Source organism: Corythoichthys intestinalis, chromosome 14 (assembly GCF_030265065.1).
Source record: "Corythoichthys intestinalis isolate RoL2023-P3 chromosome 14, ASM3026506v1, whole genome shotgun sequence".
Classification (NCBI taxonomy): Eukaryota; Metazoa; Chordata; class Actinopteri; order Syngnathiformes; family Syngnathidae; genus Corythoichthys; species Corythoichthys intestinalis.
This window is the reverse complement of record NC_080408.1, coordinates 31,946,220-31,968,724: the sequence shown is the minus strand read 5'-3', so window position 1 is coordinate 31,968,724 and position 22,505 is coordinate 31,946,220. Positions and strand designations below refer to the sequence as shown.

At 38.7% G+C, this 22,505-nt stretch overlaps 1 protein-coding gene across 1 annotated transcript; it reads right to left on the bottom strand.

The window, feature by feature from the left end:
• Nucleotides 1–956: 956 nt before the first annotated feature.
• Nucleotides 957–22,286, bottom strand: elovl1a (ELOVL fatty acid elongase 1a). The gene is made up of 8 exons (XM_057857478.1): nucleotides 21,956–22,286; nucleotides 13,479–13,560; nucleotides 11,257–11,447; nucleotides 11,105–11,185; nucleotides 9,074–9,130; nucleotides 8,879–8,984; nucleotides 5,913–6,052; nucleotides 957–2,311 (listed from the first exon to the last, which is right to left on the bottom strand). Exons 2-8 carry the CDS (start codon nucleotides 13,537–13,539, stop codon nucleotides 2,009–2,011), a joined length of 939 nt encoding a protein of 312 aa, XP_057713461.1. The 5' UTR covers nucleotides 13,540–13,560; nucleotides 21,956–22,286; the 3' UTR covers nucleotides 957–2,008.
• Nucleotides 22,287–22,505: the final 219 nt, after the last annotated feature.

Genomic DNA, 22,505 nt, shown 5'->3' with positions numbered 1-22,505 from the left:
TAATAGTGCTACAATGCTTCCCAACTGTTTTATTTTGGTAGACCTCTGACGACTCCATGATGGTTAGAAAGTAGAAACGCCTTGTCATCTGTTGATAGAGCTGATTTATCGTCATTTGGAGTTCCGTCAAACACTGAACATCCAAGCGGGAACGCTAAAACGTACTCCTTCTCCTTGCTCACTGGTGGAGTTAGATCATGATGTTTTGGCATGCCTCTGTCTTCTTTGACGTTGATATCATTTGGACACTGCTGAAGCAGGGAGGTAGCTAGGACCATTAGATAGTATGCTTACCTTCTATACATTTATGTCTGAAGTCTTGTGGACTGTTCCTCAGCACACATCTCCAACGATGACCCACTCTAGGTCCAGCCGTTGCGCATAAGGAGTATTATTTGGTCCACTAATCTGTTCCCTTACTTTGTCTGATCTTAAGATGTCTCGTATAAAAGTGGAAAAATGGGAGTGTCCTGATTGACAGGATACATTTTGTAGAGTGGCAATGTGCAATATTTAGAGAATGAATTTCAGTCCTGTCGTCTGGTACCATGTCAAACTCTATTAACGTGGGCAGAGGGAGTTGTAATTTCTCATCCATAGCCTCATTATGAAACTGGGTGCTTGTAGACCTGCTTTGTCTCGTTTCCCTGAGCAGATTTTCAGTGTGGAGTCTTACCAGACACGGAAGATTTTAAAGAATTCCACTCAAAACATTCCCTTTACCATGTAAAAAATGGTCAAAAAGAGGGTGGGATGGTTTTGAAGCATACATTTCACAGTTTAATCCAACAGTAAAGACCACATGATCCGATTTAAATTATTTGCGTATTTTAAAATTGGGACTGCTAAGACGTTTGTCTTTGCTGTACAGACCAGAGAAAAATGCTGAGAAATTAAAAGCATGAGACAATTTTTTTTTTTTTTTTTTGGCTTGGTTATTTTTTTTTCAATCGTACCATTATATGATGACCCATATAATTTTTGTCCTAAAATTCAAATGCATTATTTTCACATTCATACACTTGCCACAAGTATAACTGGAAAAAGGCACACAAAAACAAAGCAAAAAAAAAAAAAAAAAAAAAGACTTCTATTCAGTTCATGTCCAGTTACTTTCATACCAAATTAATTTATTTAAAAGTTTACTTTCTGGGGTGGTTTACTTCATTGGGTTAAAAAAAAATCTTCACAGATCAGTTTGCCATAAAGGAAAAGTCAAGTATGCATGCCTCTGCTCCAATACTTTTGTAATATACCTTTTTTATGTCATAAAAATGATGTGGTTTATTTCTTACCAAGTGCAAACCACCAACTGCTTTCCAAATGACACCGACCTTGATATCTAAAACGCGTTTTATTTTCCAAAAATATAAATTAAAAAAAAAAAAAAAGAAAAAACATGTACAATGAAAACCTTGAACTATTGGCAGGGTAGCAATTTACACTCACTAGTCTTCAGTGTGTGATACGAGCTTGGAGTCATAGCCAACTGCAAAACTACAATGACGGAACACCATCCAATTTAAAACAGCACCGACCTTCATGAAGACAAAACGAGTGGGAGTCACATGAAAAAAATCATGCCCTTCATTTACCAAAGTCAATCGACACAGACGAGACAGTTGCCATTTCAACATTACTTCATATCATTGGTTCGTCCTAGTTATATACTTGTCCAATCCATTTGGACTGAGTGGGCCTGCAATGATCATTTGCTGACAACCCTCCCAGTCCAAATGGATTGGACTTCACTCGCAGTCAATCACGACTAATACATTTGTGCCTCACATGTAGTTCTAGTATCTTGCTGATGTCAACTATGCACCGTTTTCCCTCACTAGTAACCAATTTTTGTCCCCTCCTGTGAACATAAAGTGGAAAAAAACAGGACAAAGAGTGAACTAGTAAAGTGGATATGGAATAAATGTTAAAATGGCTTTCCATAGACTTTGTTATTGTGTAGTTGTACTATGTTATAGTCACTGTGACACAGTCATGGGGAAAAAAGTTATATCTCCTTGACTTTTCTCATTTGCACATTGCCATTGGTGTGGTTGTGCTCGTGGTGGTTGGTGTCGCTTTCATGTCGGTGGGTGCCATTGGGCAGTGGGGGTGCGGGCGAGGCTGGCTGGAGGTCTGTGACGGGGAGGCGCTTGCCGCGGATGTAGGCCTGCAGCCAGAAGTTGGAAAAGAGCAGGAAGAAAAGCACGCCGTACATCCAGATGAGATGGATCCATAGTGGCACCTGGTAGTCGCATTTCTCCATGAAGTAGTACTGGCTGATGTGCACTGATACAACAATGAACTGCGTCTGTGACATACAAAGCACAAATGGCCAAAATCATCTGGGAAATGTTACATTGAGACCAAACTCATAAAGTAATTCACTCTTTTAAATACATTATTTAGATACAGCTGAGCCCGTAATGTTTTTGTCATATTGTAATACACAGTATTTTTACTTTTAGTTGGTAATTTTACCCTCATATGCATTGTATTTTATTTGTTTATATATTATACGCATACAAATTGCATTTAATTCTTTATATTTGCCATTTTAAATTCAGAATTCATTCTCCATAAATGAGCATGTTTCGTTTAAAAAAAATTCATAAAAATATATATTACTGTATATTTATTCATATAATTATATTTTGACGATACTGTAATACTGTACTTATATACTGTAAATACATACTGCTACATGAAAATAAACAAGTACAACATATATAGTTAGATATTTCTACAATTGTTATTAAAAGTGACCTTGCATAACTTTTTTTTCTTTATTTGACCTTTTCCCCCCCTCAAGTTTCCAAGATAATTTGCGTTTCAAATTCCCAGAATGTGCATTTTCCACAAGATATGTTAACTGATCCTCCTCCTTTCTTACCTCTCTAAAAAAAGCCTAAATATGTGTGTGACTGAACTGTGGAAATTTAAATATAATTATTATTTTTTTACATTTAAACTCTTTCATAGACTTCATAACTATTGAGGGGACATGGGGCACAGGGGCTGATTAACGGGGGGGGGGGGGGGGGGGGGGGCATTTTTGGCGTGGCTGTCAAAGTTAACCGAGTGGAATCACAAAGTGCTTTTTCAGTTGAAAATTCTTGTGAATAAATGCTTGAATCCCCGAATTCATTATAGATTCGAACGTAAAACAGTCTCGATTCTTTGTTAAAAGAGCAAAAAAACGGGTAGTTAGCATTTATTTTACGTAAATTTGTTGAAGAATGATGCTAGTCTGTTAGTCAATGTGGCAGCCGCCATTTGTAAACAGAGCTTTTCCGGTGAAAATTCTTGTGAATAAATGCTTAAATCCCTGAATTTATATATATGTATATATATATATATGTATATATATATATGTATATATATATATATATATATATATATATATATATATATATATTAGGGCTGTCAAACGATTAAAATTTTTTAATCGAGTTAATCACAGCTTAAACAAATTAATCGTAATTAATCGCAATTAATCGCAATTCAAACCATTTATAAAATATGCCATATTTTTCTGTAAGTTATTGTTGGAATGGAAAGATAAGACACAAGATGGATATATACATTCAACATACGGTACATAAAGACTGTATTTGTTTATTATAACAATAAATCAACAAGATGGCATTAACATTATTAACATTGTGTTAAAGCGATCCACGGATAGAAAGACTTGTAGTTCTTAAAAGAAAAATGTTAGTACAAGTTATAAAAATTTTTATATTGAAACCCCTCTTAATGTTTTCGTTTTAATAAAATGTGTAAAATTTTCAATCAAAAAATAAACTAGTAGCCCGCCATTGTTGATGTCAATAATTACTTACACAATGCTCAGTGGTGCTGAAGACTATAAAATCAGTCGCACCCAAGCGCCAGCAGAGGGCGGCAAAACTCCATAAAACACAATTAACAAGTGAGCGTTTCACCGTACCGTCATTTAAATTTGTCTGAGCGGGGTTAATTGCATCAAATATTTTAACGTGGTTAATTAAAAAAAATAATTAACGCCCATTAACGCAATAATTTTGACAGCCCCAATAAATAATATATATATATATATATATATATATATATATATAAAATCGGTAGTTATGAACGTAAAACAGTCCCGTAAAACGGGCAGTTACGCATCTATTTTACGTAAATATGTTGAAAAATGACGCCAATGCAGTCCCCATTCTCCCATTGATTTTTTTCATGTTTCAAAATGCATGTATGGTACGAAAAATATAATAATCACCTTGAATCCTCAAACAAATCACTCCTAAGACAATCTTTCTTGTTTGTATGCGGTACAGCTTTCGTACTTTTTAAATCCGGCGTGTTAAAATCCTGCATGTTTTTACTAGGCGACCGACTGGGAATAACTGAAGCGGACTTCAGGGCGGCCCCCTCCTTATATTAAAGGCGTTGCGCAGTGAAGGCTGATTCTCACCCGTCAATCAATGTAGTGTATTACTCTTTGCTCTGATTGGCCATTGGCGAGTGGGTGTGTTGCTGGGCAAATGTTTATATTAGACTAGGGATGTCCCAATCTGATCACGTGATCGGAAATCGGGCCGATCGTGCCATTTTTCAGAGGATCGGAATCGGGTGAAAAGGATCGGGGTTTTAAATAAAGAATTATATTTTTCTGCTTCATGCTCGTACACTGCCACAGCCTCTCACCCTCTTTGCTGCTAAACAGTGCGACCAAACTGTCCAGTGCAGTAGAGTTCAGTACTTAAAGTTAACGATGATTGACAGGTTTGAAGCTTTGATCTTGCCAGAGAAGCTTTGGTAGCTCTACGATCAAAGGCACAAATGTCTTAATCATCGTTAAATTTGCAGCCCAATCATAAGTGGGCTGTTGCCACTCAGCACAACTCATTGTGTAAGCGAGATGCCGTTCTCGGCAGCGTGAGCGTCAAAGCATGATTGGATTTGAGTAGACTTGATAAAGAAGGGTTCTAGAGCCCTTCACAGCTAACTCCAGGCAGAAGGCGGGGTACACCCTGAACAGGTTGCCAGCCAGTCACAGGGCACAAACAAAATCTGATAAGTACAATGAATCTGAGAACACGGTAAGATAATTAACAATATGGACAGCTCTGTTATGTGACAAAAATAAGGTAAGATGTCATGAGACGCCATTAAATGTCTCAGTAGAGGCAAACTGCATCAACGTTTTCGTGTGCTGTGATACACGGGCTATCTGCAAAAATAATCAAACTGCTGTGTTTCACTGGACACTTTAATCATATGTAAAGCACATGATAGCTCTGGATGCTAACTATCTTGACAATAATATTGGAATAAGTTGGATCCCACAATAGTTTACCGCGAAGATCTGCAAACATGTTTTACATCAAACACTCTCCTGCTCAGTCACTAGAGCAGGAGAGTACTGTCACGAGCAAACTTGACACATGAACGCTACTCTTGTCTCATCCAGTCTTTCCTGTTCATTTTGCTTGTGCTGCTCGTTTTGTGAAATATCGACAGGGCTGTCCAACTCATTAATTTTCCGTTTGGGTTCAAATTGGAAGGGCAGAACCGACGACATGTTTATGTAGATAAAGATTGACACTGTGGAAGTCCGGCAGCATGGCCATGTGACAACAACAATGGCAACCTACTGGTTAATATAATTTTACAAATTTTATTAAAACCAAAACATTAAGAGAGGTTTTAATATCAAACTATAAGAACTTGTACTAACATTAATCTTTTAAGAACTACATGTCTTTCTTTCTATGGTTCCATTTCCTGTTGGCCATAAAGGTGGTACTCTGAGTGCCAAGTACTTCTTGAGGTGCTACTTGATGTAAAATGTTTCAGAACCACTGATCAACATCGTAAATCACCCCAAACTCCTGCATCCACATCCCTAAAAGGGCTGTGATACATACCAACTGGATGGCTGTCATGTATTTCTTCCACCATAAGAATTTCTGGAAGCGCGGCCCGGCAGCAGCCAGTCCGTAGTACGTGTACATGATGACGTGGACTGTGGCGTTCACCATGGCATGGAAAGAGCCCATTCCTCCGGCTGAAGCGAGAAACATGTCCAATAAACTAGGTCAATGCAATATATTGAAGGCGTAGGTTTGGTCTCAACATTGGTAGGGATAATACCGAACCTAATTAACTGATAGGTGCAATGCAAAATAAATCTGTATTGACTTATACTAACTTTCATATGTATTGTTTCAGGTGATACACCGTTAGATTCAAACCTTTTTTTTCAAAAGCTACAAAAGAAATACTTTGAAAACTTCCAGAAAAAATGTCTGGATTTTATTAGCAAATTTAAATTGCGATATTTGAACATGACTTTAGTTCTATTACCATACACATAAATACAAACTTGTTAATAATCTCTTAATTATCCAGAAGTGCAAAAAATAAGCATTCGTCTTAAGACCAGTCAAATTGACTGTCTAAATAAAGAAATTAAGTGTCCCTGAAAAAACTTGTTGGTTAGAGTATAACACAAACGAATAAAATTGGAGCCTTCCCCCAGATAAAACACTACTGCTTTTGTCCGCAAGCACAGCCAAACTTAACAAAAAAAAAAAAAAAAAGAAAGATCCTTTGGGCTGCGTTAAGACCTCATAAATAAAATAAAAATGACAACTGGGGAGGAGGGGGTAAACCTTGGTTCACTGCATTTCTCAGATTAATTAACGTTAACAGGAGAAATCACATACAGGATGACACTTCTCTCTAAGCAGCTTACTACTCGAATTCAGCAAATTCACAGTTTAATTGTACACTAACTCTGATGCAGGTTGGACTTTCAGTAGCAAAATTTTGTGGTGTGTTCCCCACCACCACAACACTGACATCTTTTTACCTTACTCATAGTGGCTGCTGCTGACTGAAAAAAAACTTCTAATATCCCTCCTCTTTGAAGGATGTGGCATGTTGTCAACATGTTGTATAAGTTATCAACCAATCAAATGTGCTTTTCAGGGAAAAAATGGACTGGCGCATTCAGCAAGTGAAAAGGGGTAAATGTAAGTCTAAACATAATGAAAATAATTCACTTAATAATGGTAGGGTCAGTTCTATCCTTACAACACATGGGAAGACAATCTAAATTACCTATATAATTGAACTCATTATATAATGCAGAGGAGGTTGCTTAAAAGTTGGTGGGGACAATTTGAGTATCCTAAAAACTTCGTAGTGTTATGTCCCTACTATCCCTATGCAAACCTATGCCCTTGCAATATACAGTGGGGCAAATAAGTATTTAGTCAACCACCAATTGTGCAAGTTCTCCTACTTGAAAATATTAGAGAGGCCTGTAATTGTCAACATGGGTAAACCTCAACCATGAGAGACAGAATGTGGAAAAAAAACCCAGAAAATCACATTGTTTGATTTTTAAAGAATTTATTTCCAAATTAGAGTGGAAAATAAGTATTTGGTCACCTACAAACAAGCAAGATTTCTGGCTGTCAAAGAGGTCAAACTTCTTCTAACAAGGTCTAATGAGGCTCCACTCGTTACCTGTGTTAATGGCACCTGTTTTAACTCATTATCGGTATAAAAGACACCTGTCGACAACTTCAGTCAGTCAGTCACACTCAAAACTCCATTATGTCCAAGACCAAAGAGCTGTTGAAGGACACCAGAGACAAAATTGTAGATCTGCACCAGGCTGGGAAGACTGAATCTGCAATAGGTAAAACGCTTGGTGTAAAGAAATCAACTGTGGGAGCAATTATTAGAAAATGGAAGACATATAAGACCACTGATAATCTCCCTCGATCTGGGGCTCCATGCAAGATCTCACCCCGTGGCGTCAAAAATGATAACAAGAACGGTGAGCAAAAATCCCAGAACCACACGGGGGGACCTAGTGAATGACCTACAGAGAGCTGGGACCACAGTAACAAAGGCTACTATCAGTAACATAATGCACCGCCAGGGACTCAAATCCTGCACTGCCAGACGTGCCCACCTGCTAAAGAAAGTACACGTCCAGGTCCATCTGCAGTTCGCTAGAGAGCATTTGGATGATCCCGAAGACGACTGAGAGAATGTGTTATGGTCAGATGAAACCAAAATAGAACTTTTTGGTAGAAACACAGGTTCTTGTGTTTGGAGGAGAAAGAATACTGAATTGCATCCGAAGAACACCATACCCACTGTGAAGCATGGGGGTGGAAACATGTTTTGGGGCTGTTTTTCAGCAAAGGGACCAGGACGATTGATCTGTGTAAAGGAAAGAATGAATGGGGCCATTTATCGAGAGATTTTGAGTGAAAATCTCCTTCCATTAGCAAGGGCATTGAAGATGAGACGTGGCTGGGTCTTTCAGCATGACAATGATCCCAAACACACAGCCAGGGCAACAAAGGAGTGGCTTCGTAAGAAGCATTTCAAGGTCCTGGAGTGGCCTAGCCAGTCTCTAGATCTCAACCCCTTAGAAAATCTGTGGAGGGAGTTGAAAGTCCGTGTTGCCCAACGACAGCCCCAAAACATCATTGCTCTAGAGGAGATCTGTATGGAGGAATGGGCCAAAATACCTGCAACAGTGTGTGAAAAGCTTGTTAAGAGTTACAGAAAACGTTTAGCCTCAGTTATTGCCAACAAAGGGTACATAAGAAAATAATGAAATGAACTTTTAGTATTGACCAAATACTTATTTTCCACCATGATTTGCAAATAAATTCTTTAAAAATCAAACAATGTAATTTTCTTTTTTTTCCTCGACATTCTGTCTCTCATGGTTGAGGTTTACCTATGTTGACACTTACAGGCCTCTCTAAAATTTTCAAGTGGGAGAACTTGCACAATTAGTGGTTGACTAAATACTTATTTGCCTCACTGTATTACCATATGAGTATTAACAGGTTCTCACCAGGAGTCAGCATGATGCCCCACCACCACGACCAGGGCATAAAAGAGTGATGGAAAACGTGGAGAAAAGTGATCTGATTTTGTTTCTTTCTCAACACGAAGAAAACCTGAAATAATGCCGAGTGTCAATCAGTTACAGGATGGAAGAGTTTACATAAAAAAAAACACAAAAAAGTGGATCTAAACCAATGCTCACCGTGTCGAGGAGTTCGATGAATTTGGAAAAGAAAAACATCCAAGCCACTCTGACCATCTGAGGCAAGGAGAGGCAAGAGATTGAGTTGACATGGACATGAACGAACCAGTTCACTGCCACTGATAGCGAGCAATAGAAATTATTCGCTGCCAGCCCTTGTAGTCAAAGTATGTGTATTGTTGGATGTAAATTTAATACACCGCAGCGCATTTACTTTGAAAAGTTGTGACACTGCATTTCAAAAATCACATGTTTGTCAATGTTAGTGTCTGGACAGAATCTGTTCTCCCTTTGTTCTTAGAAGGCTCTCACTCCAGAAATCTTTTAAAAGTTTACTTATGATCTCATGCAGAACATCAATCACACACCGAGTGCAATGATACTCTGACATGGCAGAGCTCAGATGACTCTTATCATACTGAAAGGCGTGGTTAACTGGTAAAAACAATGGTCATATGATTATAAGAAAAACACATATCAAGAAGCGTAGATGGGCGGCCAGGCAGCGCTTCACCAATTAAATGTTGTTGTATCTTTGCCCTTGAGAGTGCCTGCCTGCCTGCCTGCCTGCCTGCCCTCCCTCGCTTTAGCATAGACAGCTGTGCTTATGAATTTTAGATAAGCTTAATATTGTACAAGTGTCACAAAAGTGAGTACACTCCTCACATTTCTGCAGATATTTAAGTATATCTTTTCATGGAACAACGCTAACAAAATGAAACTTCGACACAATGAAAAGTAGTCTGTGTGCGGCTTATATAATAGAGTTAATTTATTTTCCCCTCAAAATAACTCAAAATATAGCCATTAATATCCAAATCCCTGGCAACAAAAGTGAGTCCACCCCTATGAAAAAATTCACATCCCGTCATTTTCCCTCGAAAATGTCATGTGACTCATTACAAGAGTGCTGTCAGCATTGCTGTAGAGATTGAAGAGGTGTGGGGTCAGCCTGTTAGTGGTCAGACCATACGCCTTACTCTACATTAAATTGGTGTGCATGGCTGTCACCCCGGGGGGAAGCTTCTTCTGAAGACGGTACTCAAGAAAGCCCGCCCGTCTCATCAGGCCATAGTACATGGTTCCAGTAATCCATGGACTTTGTTGATATGTCTTCGCAAACTGTTTGCGGGCTTTCTTGTGTACAGCCATGCACACCAATTTGATGTAGAGTACGGCGTATGGTCTGAGCACTAACAGGCTCAACCCCCCCCCCCCCCCCCCCCTTCAATCTCTGCAGCAATGCTGACAGCATTCCTGTAACGAGTCACATGACATTTTGGAGGGAAAATGACAAGCATTTCGAGGGGTGTACTCACTTTTGTGTTACACTGTATATCAACATCTGAGAAGCATATGTTGGGAAGCAATTCCTTGACAGACACTTGGGAGAAAGGATTTTTAAAATATTGTTTTAAAATTCACATTTTATACTCGAACCCCCCCGTAGGTGGATTTTTTTCCCCTCTTCAATTAAGGAATCGCTCTCTGCAAAAATGAAAATGATGAATTTACAAATATTGTTTTTTGACGTCTGCTCTTTTCCTGAAATAGGACAGCTATTTTTCATTTAAATTTGATTAACATTCATTTTACATTTGTTGATCTGTTCTTGTTTAATAACAAAAAACATGTCTTTCTTTCTATTAAAATAGATTATGCAAATCAAAAGAAACTTGATTTTTGTGTCGGACACCCTACATCTATTTAAAAAAAAAAAAAAAAAAAAGCATTTTAATATTGAATGACTTGAACAACAAAAGAATGTGCCTTGTTTTTCCCCAATAAGGAGAAACAAAACATTTTTTTCTACATTGTGTAAATGTTTATATTGATTCCCATAAGACATTACACATATTTTTCCAATGAAGATTTTAAATCTTAAACTTTTAAATCAAAATAAATCAACATTTTTTTAGTTTACGCAATTCAGTATTGGCAGTTACAGTGCAATTTCCCTGACAAAGCCTTCATTTTTACTTTAAAAATTGTTATAACTTTTGTTTATGTGGTGAAAATTTACAGCCTTACCCGAAGTGCTTGAGGGCTACTGGATGGATCGATAAGATCACATCTCCACGTGAAGGTGGTCCCCCATCCGGACATCATGAACTGCGACCAGAGAGACACATGCGCTCAAATCCAAAACCACCATGGTTCCCATCGTAGCCCGTAGGTCCTACCTCGTACACAATAAAAGCATTGAACGCCACCATTCCGAAATTGTAGACCACCATAGCGGCGTTGAGGTGGAAAGGCTTCCGGTTGGCCATCAGACGAGGCCCCAAGTAGACTGCAAAGATTACGTAGCCCACCAGGAGGACCGTCATCTTGAAAGGACAGTGGACCATCGGATAGTCTTTGACTCGAGCGTCTGGAAAGAATTTCACCATCAATTTGTGCGTTTTCTATGTACATATAAAGTGCCTGTGACACAAAAATAGCATGTTTATTTCATATTACATGCGGAATTTTATGCTCTGAAAGAAATGGTCTGCTTGGATGTGTGTGGAAGCGATTGATATATTTATCACATTTTTTTAATCCTGTGCCATGAAAATGAACGACTTCTGGATTGAGGAAGGAGGCGAATGTGACATCAGTGGTAGAGATAATCTTCACAATGTAGCCATCACTATAGCATGCAAAAGGACTGCAGATTCTACTACGGATTAGCTGATTTTGCTGATTAATTCGTTTATTTTTTGCGTCACGCCAGCCCAATACGCTGCAGGCTTTTGTTGCTACACCAGGGAGAGTGGTGTGAGGCTTTTTGGAGTTCCAAAAGATCCTTGTTCAGCACGATGGGCATAACAAGTCAGACAACCGAGGAACCACTGGACGGACAACGAAGTGAGTAAGCTTTGTGTTTTATATTTTGTCAAATACTGGGATCATGGCAAACATTTTGATAAAGAGGTGGTTGCATTTTGTGGGTGACAAACCCACGGCCGATGACCGGCGGCTTGTCGCACAGCACACCATGGTCGCCAGCAGATAAAGGCATGCCCGCCGAAAATGCGCTTTCCTTGGCTTGGCCCAGAGCAGCCCCACGCTCCGACGCCGGCCGGTTTGTCCACCGAAAATAGGCTATTTTTGGCATTCATTTCCGGCAACAAGCACTGCCAGCCCGCCGTGGCTGCAGCAGAACGATGAGCCGAAACTTGCTCGCCGCCTAGGTCTGGCCGATCGGTGAAGACAATCAACCCAGCCGCCGTGTGTGACAGGAGTCAGGGTAGATTTGTGTGATTTTTCGTTTTTGAAAGGCAAAAAAGATTAGAACAGCCGCTCTGTTCAGGTTAGCATGTCGGCTAGCTGTCAGGCCTTCTGTTTTGTTTACACTCTTTCCTCCGTCTCCGAAGCCGGGGCAGGGAAATGACAAAAGCCACACTAACTCTGGTGACATAAAATACCGTTCGGGAGAGGAAGAAGTCGGTAGTTTTGACCATTATGTAGTAATTTTGCCCTGTCGTACTGAATAAATATATTTTCAATATTTCATATTCCATTTAGCAAAAGACTTATTTGTCATGACCATACCATTTATTTAGCAATTGGGGAAAAATACCTACATAAAAAGAATATCATGTATAAATATTGGAGTAGAGAGATTGAAACAATGATGGCACTTTGCTCTCTGTTGCATTTTCCACGTTCTGAATCTTCCCCTCAATGGGCGAAATTCTAAATCAGCTGAAATCATTACCCTGCCGACGTCATAATCCAGATAGGGGCGCTAGGGTGGTATAATGACAGGCGTGGCTCAGGGCCGGCCCAGGCCATTTTGGGGCCTTAAGCAAAATAATGCAAAGGGGCCCATATTTTGGCCCACCATTTCGTCACAGTGTACTGTGAAACCCATACATTCAATCCAACCCATACGTCCATATTTTGTATATTAATCAGATTTTGTTGCACTGCATACTTCAAACTTCTCACCCCAAATGATTGTCAGTACTTACAGTAGATAGCGCAAAAACATTTTCTAAAAGAGGAAAGAAAGAAGTTAAAGAAGAACTTTTATTTTTTTAAGCTTGAAATCAAGTATCAAAACTCACAAAAGTCGAATAAAGCAAACTGTAGTAAACAAAATAGAATATAAATTAAACAATTGCCAGGTTGGGGGCCCCCAAGCAGCTGCATAGTCTGCGTATAGGCTGGGCCGGCCCTGGCGTGGCTAAAAGGAAGATTAAAAGACTCATTTCTCGTCATCTGCGCTTTGCCAGATTTTTGTATATAGTCGAATTGTCTCAAAATATAATTTTAATTCACATAATAATGCTTTTTTTTTTATGGTGTCACAGGCACTTTAAGGGACAGAGCCTGGACATGTGATATCAACAAGTATGTACGTAAGTGTCAATGTGTGAGCTGTAGTAGTAAGCGCCCCGTAGCACAAACTCACCGCATTTGGACAGCAGGTCGTCGTAGAATTCTAAAATACTGGATCCTGCTTCTCGCAGCATGGTGACTGCTCACCTTGTTTCCTGAAACGAGACCAGAAATGCCTTGTCACCATCAGTTTTGACAGTTTCCCATTCACCTGAACAAACAGGAGGCAGCTGCACACGCTTATTAAAGGGAAGACTGACAAATGAAAGTTATCCCATGTTTGACAACATTTCTGGGCAAAAGCACAATTCTTTTTAAAAAAAGAAAAATGGCGAAAATCTCAAAGTAAACATTTCTCATGTTTCATTGCCGCTGATGTCTAGTTCAAAATAAAATCTATATTCTGCACTCCGAATGACTTTTTGGGGTTAAATCCTTTCATTTTCAAGGATCATGTAGACCTACTAGTTAAGTATTTTTTTAGATGATACCTGTTAAGTTTGAAATCCGCTGTAGAAATGCATATTAATAGTTTAACAACAGTGCGCTTCATCATTTGTAGGGACTAAATAATTTTCAGACTAAGGGTCCGGTTGGAGACCCTTAGCAGCAGTACTTGCAAATGAGTTGTTGAAAACGTTCAGCATTCAAACTGTGCCAACCGAACTTTCCAAGTAGCATCACGTGCACGAAAGGTGCACTCATTAATTTTAATTACTTTCTTTTATTTTGCAATGATAATATACCCGTGCATCTGTGTCAATTTCTTTGTCAACTGACTGTTTTGCAAAGCAGAAGTTTGCATGCATGTAAGTTTGAATTTAAAAAACCCCAAACAAAAGAAAACATAATGTAAGCAAGTCGCCGCTCAGCCAGCGGCGGGGTCGCTCCCTCCTGACTCAATGCCGAACGAACTGGAGTATATAAAAAAATCAATTTGGGAAAACCATGAAAGGGTGGTACCCCAAGTCACACAAGCAGGCTCGCTCTCACTTTTGTGACTTTTTGGACCGTCAAATTGTCACCACTTCTAGACGAGTGAGACTCACTAAACGACCGCACCGAGAAGCTCCACCTGTCCATGGCACTGTCACTCTCACACAGTATGTTCAGCAACAGCATGCAAAACACAACCGCCACAGTAGAAACCGATTCTGTGTATCAAATGCAACTGCTTAGCGCAGCACAACAACATTTGGCCATGGCTAATTGTCTGTTATCTTCCCATTGTTGATTTTGAATAGCGTGCGCGCTGTACTCCTGCTTCCAAAGGATGCAATCCGTGTACCGCCACAGCCTGGAACATCACAGCTCCACGCTGTGATGCTGTACATAAAGTAGCAAAAGCTGCTCCTGTTGCATTCACAAGCGAAGCAGGGTGTGCTTAAAGCGGACTGAGACCAACGATTTTGGAGTTTTTTGTTTGGTCCAAACTACAGTTCAGATGAGTGTTCACATTTACAAAATGAAGTGGATCATCTGAGAAACGAACTCTGGTCTGTTTAAAACGGACCAAACAGTGCTAGTGTGAAAACGCCCTAAGTGGAATGGAATCATTAAAAAGGCCACTAATCACTTATAGCGTTTACTGAAATAATTTTATTGTTGTCTTAATTTTTTCTAGTGTGGTGTGACACTGCAAGATTCTGGTATTGTTCTATTACCTATTGTGTGCCAATACGCATCTAAAGATTCAGATAATTTTTAATAAGATTTAGTCAAGATTAAATAATAAAGTTTGACTTCGAAGTGACTACCATATTAGTCAAAAGACAAAAAGTATTAAAGCAACATTCAACTTAACATGGGTTAGGGCAGGGTTCGGAAACCTATGGATATGGATCTTTTGACGGCTGCATCAAAAAAAAAACAACAACAAAAAAAAAAAGTTTTTGTTATGTAATGGGAGGGTCACCAGGGCCTCAGCGAAAACCTGGCGGGCATAAGGGCCACAGAGGAAGTGTTAAAAAGAGCAACTAGTAAGGGGCGCTCACATTTTTTTCCTTTGGCAAGCCAGTGATTAGGCGACATTCAGGACAGGTGCAGCAATGGAGAACGCAAAAGCCTGATGATGTGTGTGGCGTTAAATTAATAGCTATGCATCTGTAGCGGGGTGTAATTTTGTTTTATTTTCATTTTTCTTGTACAGCTGAAACAAGAAAAAACAACAAGACAAATGTGAATTCTTATATAATTATATTAATTAACAAATACATTCTTTTGTGACTAAACAATTAACTTCTGCATTTTAGACCCTACTAGCGTTCACTTGTCGTTCGTTCGCCATTACGAACACATCTGCAGTCATACATAAACATACTTACCGATTAACATATTTCTGAACTATATTAACACACAGTACACATCCAAACCATCCTAAAATAAAGCAATCCGCTAATACACACAGTCAAATTATACTCTTTTTCCTCACCTGAAACAAGAAAAAAATACTTTTAACAACAACGTCCGTTTTGCATTGCTGCACAGATGGCTCATTTGTTATTCACGCTAAAATGCGAACATTTGCCCACGCACGCCAAGAAGCGAACGCTGCCCCCTGCTGGTTTAAAACCTTAAGTACAACAGTCTTTTCAGCCTGAAATTTATGTGTATATTTTCCACAAACACAACGAAATAAGATGAAACATTTTAATCATAGGGTGAATCTATCTGTGGACACAAAAAAATATTAAAATAACTATTTTAATATTATTGAATCATTATTTATTATTTAATATATTTAAATTATTATTACTTATATAACATTAAAAAGAATACAGAGACTTATTGTACTTTAAAAGTGTCGAAATTACATAAAATGCACATATTAATTGTATTTTTAGTTTTAAACATATTGTATGGCTCTCACAGGGCTGGCAGTGAATGATCAGGTTTCAATTCAATGTCTCTGATGGCGATAGACAGCCAATCCATTTGAATTGGGAGAGCTGGGAGTGATCATTCTTTCAGATGTCTATAGTTTTCAATAGGCATGTGCCGGTATGAGATTTTGATGGAATGATAACCTTAAGCAAAAATACCACTGTTTCATGTTATTGCAATTATAGCTTTAAAATGTGTTATATCGAGATGTATGGGTTAAAAAAACAAACTCCATTGAACAGGATTTTTTTTTCACAACATACAGTGGAGCAAATAAGTATTTAGTCAACCACTAATTGTTCAAGTTTTCCCGCTTGAAAATATTAGAAAGGCCTGTAATTGTTAACATGGATAAACCTCAACCATGAGAGACAGAATGTGGGAAAAAAAACTGAAAATCACATTGTTTGATTTTTAAAGAATTTATTTGCAAATCATGGTGGAAAATAAGTATTTGGTCAATACCAAAACTTCATCTCAGTACTTTGTTAAGTACCCTTTGTTGGCAATAACGGAGGCCAAACGTTTTCTGTAACTCTTCACAAGCTTTTCACACACTGTTCCTGGTATTTTGGCCCATTCCTGCATACAGATCTCCTCCACAGCAGTGATGTTTTGGGGCTGTCGTTGGGCAACACGGACTTTCAACTCCCTCCACAGATTTTCTACGAGGTTGAGATCTGGAGACTGGCTAGGTCACTCCAGGACCTTGAAATGCTTCTTACTAAGCCACTGCTTTGTTGCCCTGGCTGTGTGTTTGGGATCATTGTCATGCTAAAAGACCCAGCCACGTCTCATCTTCAATGCCCTTGCTGATGGAAGGAAATTTTCACTCAAAATCTCTCGATACATGGCCCCATTCATTCTTTCCTTCACACCAGCCCCGTGCTTCACAGTGGGTATGGTGTTCTTCGGATGCAATTCGGTATTCTTTCTCCTCCAAACACGAGAACCTGTGGTTCAACCAAAAAGTTCTATTTTTGTTCCATCTGATTATAACACATTATCCCATTCCTCGTCTGGATCATCCAAATGCTCTCTAGCGAACTGCAGACGGGCCTGGACGTGTACTTTCTTCAGCAGGGGGACACGTCTGGCAGTGCAGGATTTGAGTCCCTGGCGGTGCATTGTGTTACTGATAGTAACACAATTTGTTACTGTGGTCCCAGCTCTCTATAGGTCATTCACTAGGTCCCCCCGTGTGGTTCTGGGATTTTTGCCCACCGTTCTTGTTATCATTTTGACACCACAGGGTGAGATCTTGCATGGAGCCCCAGATCAAGGGAGATTATCAGTGGTCTTGTATGTCTTCCATTTTCTAATAATTGCTCCCACAGTTGATTTCTTTACACCAAGCGATTACTATTGCAGATTCAGTCTTCCCAGCCTGGTGCAGGTCTACAATTTTGTCTCTGGTGTCCTGCGACAGCTCTTTGGTCTTGGCCATAGTGGAGTTTGGAGTGTGACTGACTGAGTTGTGGACAGGTGTCTTTTATACCGATAATGAGTTAAAAGGTGCCATTAATACAGGTAACGAGTGGAGCCTCGTTAGACCGTTAGACCTCACTAGAAGAAGTTAGACCTCTTTGACAGCCAGAAATCTTGCCTTTTTGTAGGTGACCAAATACTTATTTTCCACTCCAATTTGGAAATAAATTCTTTAAAAATCAAACAATGTGATTTTTTCCCCCCACATTCTGTCTCTCATGGTTGAGGTTTACCCATGTTGACAATTACAGGCCTCTCTGATCTTTTATAGAAGGAGAACTTGCACAATTGGTGGTTGACTAAAAACTAATTTGCCCCACTGTATTTGCAAACTGGAACAACAACATGAATATAATGTATTAATAAATAAAACACACACAAAAGAAAATGAAATAGTTTAAATAAAATTGAAATAAATAGAACTTATAGACTAAACCCACAGCCACAGCGCAAGTTGCTAAACATGAAAAATAATTAGTTTCTATTAAAAAAAAAAAAAAAAGTAAAAACATTTGTAAATGAAATAAAACAAATATATATATTGCAGGTACTTCACTTACGATAAAGTTCCATTTCAACATTTTTCGAGACTCATTTTTTACGTATTTCACACTCAGTCCAAATTATGATGCAGGAATGTGAGTATCTTCACCTTTTGTGGGTTAGTATACCACTACTATTATTAATATTAATCAGTTGAATATTAACGGAGACTGAGAGCGTGTGTATGACTCGTATCATTATTAACACATTATACACACACACCCAGCCTCTCTTAACACAGAAAGTCACCAGAGTGAAAAAAAAAGCACCACAGGCTGTATTATGAAAATGTTATTTTAAACAGATGTTTACAATGGCAGAAGACTTTACAAAAGTACGCTAATAGTGGGGAAACAAGTTAGCCATCTTGGCATGCTAACAAGCCACGTTAATAGCCCCGTTAACAAGTTTGAATTTAATATTTGTTTTACCATTGCTAGAGACACGAACCAGGCTGGAGTGAACTCTCATAGCTGGTGGGAAACCTTAATGACAGCGTTTACTTACCTTAAATTTTGTGTAAAAGTGACGAATGAGGTCGCGTAAATGTGAAATCATGTTGGAAGTGTTGCCATTTCTCGCTGCATTTTTTTTTTGAGACATAAAAACTAACATACCGTTCTATGGTATGACGGAAAATTTTAGTGGTTTTGAAACCGTGACATATTCATACCATTGTAAACCTTGAACCCCGCAACCGGCACATGCCTAGTTGTCAATGACAGCCCATGAGTTATTAATACATGCTCAAGCATCACTGACATCGATTTAGAACAAGACCAAAAATACTGTAGATGTCAATATTATCAATAATTAGATTAATCTGCTAATAATCCACTAATCTACTGACAAAATGACACGTAGGCCTCTGAAGTTGATGATTCTGTTGATTTAAGGGCAATAGTTTACATAGGTTAATTGAAGTTGGAATTGTAGCTTCTACCATCAAGTGAATGCGCTTTTCATCGTTCTGCCTGTCACAATAAGTCACTGGTATGGATAGATTGACAAAGCAACATTATTTGGAGTGTGTTATTTTTTATTAAGTCAAACTGGGTCAGTTGGGAACGGCAACTCTTATGTGCCTATGTCATCACAAAAGTGTACAAGTCAATTTTTCCTTTTCTGTTTTTTTTGCCAAATGCTGTCAGTTCCCGTTGAAGTGCGTCGTCAGTGGAGAACAATGAAATGCTCTCTGGCTGACTAACAGATCAAGTCAAACGGGTGAGGCCAACCCCTTGGCCCACGGCGAGCCCAGTCACGGTGGTTTATCAGGCCGCGCGAGTACGAATAAACACTAGGAGCATGTTTGAAATGCTCGCATATATCTCCTTTTATACAAAATGACACAATCTCTGTTGACCATTTTTTTTAATTTCAGGAGGAACGGAATTTTACAGTATTGCAACATAATGTCATTCACCAGGGATGTACAATTCCCCCGCAGACGCACAAAGCTAAATATTTGAGGAGGACGAGGGTATCACCTGAGCAGTTCAATAAATTGAAGATTAGCATGTGCTTAGTTAGTGGTTCAATACAAGCACAGAGCATATCAGTTTGAATTCTAGATTGGTGGTACTGGTGACAAAACATCGATGTTCTTAGTATTAGTGGGATATGTGTAACATTTAAAATGCATTTACATTTGTATTTTTATATTAATAAAACAAAACTTTCTCGCATTTTTCAAAAATAGCCATGTAAATGGTAAATGGAGAGTACTTACCGTATTTTTCAGACTATAAGTCGCACCTGAGTATAAGTCGCACCAGTCCAAAAATGCGCAATGAAAAGGACTAAAAACATATTGGGCGCACCGGAGAATAAGCATTTTGGGGGGAAATTTACTTGATAACATCCAACACATAGAACAGATATGTCATCTTAAAAGGCAATTTAAAAATAAAAATACAATAGAGAACAACATGCTGAATAAGTGTACAGTATGATAATGTTACATGATGCATGATCAACAAAATGCGAACGTGGCTGGTATGTTAACGTTACGTAGCTATTATGAGTTATTCAGATAACTATAACATAAAGAACATGCTCACAAGTTTACCAAACCATCAGTGTCACTCCAAAACACCAAATAACATGTGAAATGATATCATAATGTGTTAAAATTTTCACACATAAGTCGCTCCAGAGCATAAGTCGCACCCCCAGCCAAACTATGAAAAAAAACCTGCAACTTATAGTCCAAAAAATACGTATATATAGCGCGGTTATCTACATTGTTACAATGCCCAAAGCGCTTTACAATAGCACGTATTTACCCTTTCACGCACACATTCATACACCAATGGTGCTGCTGCCATCCCATTAGAGACAAATTAGGGTTCAGTGCCTTGCCCAAGGGCACTTCGACAGTGGACAGTCAGAGCCGAGAATTGAACCACCATGTCTTGTAATATTAAACATTTTTAAAATATATATATATATGAAAAAGATTCTTTGGAGTGCTTTTCCCGCAATTTTAACTGGTGCTGCAACAATTAATCGATTAACTTGAGTATTCGATTAGAAAAAAAATATTTGAATTAAATTTTGTTGCTTCGAGTATTCATTTAATTAAAGTGGCGTTGTAATGGTTTATTTTGAAAGTGTTTGCATTTCGTTTTATTGAGTGGATACACTACCCTCTGGTCCGCCTCATTTCACATGGCTGAATCCAACTACTCCCTGTTCAGACCAACGTAAGCTAAGTTTTTGTTTGAGCTCATGTTTTTTAATGCATTTGTAATTTAGTTTATAGGTATATTTAGCCGCTTTTTGTAGGAATATGTGTCTGAACAGTTTGTTAGGAGCATTGTAAAAAAAAAAAAAAAAAACAAGTTAGCATTTTATAGCATTTAAGCTAGCGAACTTTTGCTATGTAAGTTAGCCAATTGTTCTTTTGTTGTACATACTGTAGATCCGTATTTATTTATTTCCTTATCCGATTACTCGATTATTCGAACTAGTTCATCGATTAATCGACTACTAAAATAATTGATAGCTGCAGCCCTAATTTTAACAAAAAAAGGATGAATAATTCCAACTTTTAAAAATATAATGAAAAGGTTATACAGTATAGTAATATTCCATCAAATAAAACCATGTGAACCTTTTAGAGACATTTTTTAAAATTAATTTATGAAACCAATTGTAAAATTATTTGAAGTTAAAACTGCAAATCAATTCGAATAACTATGCCCCCCCCCCAAAAAAAAAAAAAAAAAAAAAAAAAAAAAAAAAATCAGCCTCTTTAATAATGTTAAAGACAACATCATATGTTAGAAAAAAAATATTATAGAAAAAAAAAAAAAAAAAACTAAAAAAAACCAACAGCAACCAAATTTTGATATCACTTCATTCAAACTTTTTTATTTTTATAAGTGTGAACTCACCATTTCAACTTGCTCTCACTACCAGGTCATGTTTTAACGAATTTTAAAAACACATCTTTGACCACTAATTAGAAACAACAATTCAGTCAAGTTTTCATCAAACAATTTAAATTTTGAATGTGTGACTATTAATACAACAGGTAGCCCCCGAGCTGCCACTCTATTCAAAGTTGTTATGGGAGCACTGAAGTGTGTGCAAAGGTGGTGCAAGCTTTATCGCATCCAGCTGGTGACTCACCTGCTGAGTCCTCAGCTCTTTCTCCCGTAACAGCCAGGGCGGGCGCTCATACAATCAAACCCCCAGAACCGGTCAGATAAGAGCAGTGAAGGGAAGCCGGGCAAACCGCAGCACCGCTTCCCGGCTGCGGATCCGTGTCCCACTGTTTCCCGGCCACAAGTACTCCCAAAGAAAAGTCAGGGATGTCGGGATCGTGCCGGTGTGTAATTCCGGACGCGTACGAGCTGGCGTCAGGCCGGGATATACGCGGGAGCCCGATCGCTGTGCGCCATTTAAAGCCCCACTACAAGTGACAGACAAGTTTCAGAACCACACCCTGTTTCAATGGGAAGCTCCACCTTCCGGTTGTACCTCAGCCTGTTTGCAATTGGCCGGCCGCATCAGTGATGCTGTGGGAAGGGCTCTCTGGCTTTAACCTTTTCAAGGACAATGGTCACTACAGTGGATGCCACTCAAGGGCGTAGGTTTGGTCTCAATGGGTAGGGACGATATAACAGCATAACCTGCATGTACACTTTTTGCTGGGGATGGGACATTAATAAGACCAAAC

Coding starts and splice junctions, on each gene's coding strand:
- elovl1a (XM_057857478.1), bottom strand. CDS start 13,539: ATGCTGCGAGAAGCAGGATCCAGTATTTTAGAATTCTACGACGACCTG. Junction 11,448..13,478: donor CGACCTGCTGTCCAAATGCG/GTGAGTTTGTGC, acceptor AATTCTTTCCAG/ACGCTCGAGTCAAAGACTAT. Junction 11,186..11,256: donor ATGCTTTTATTGTGTACGAG/GTAGGACCTACG, acceptor CTCTGGTCGCAG/TTCATGATGTCCGGATGGGG.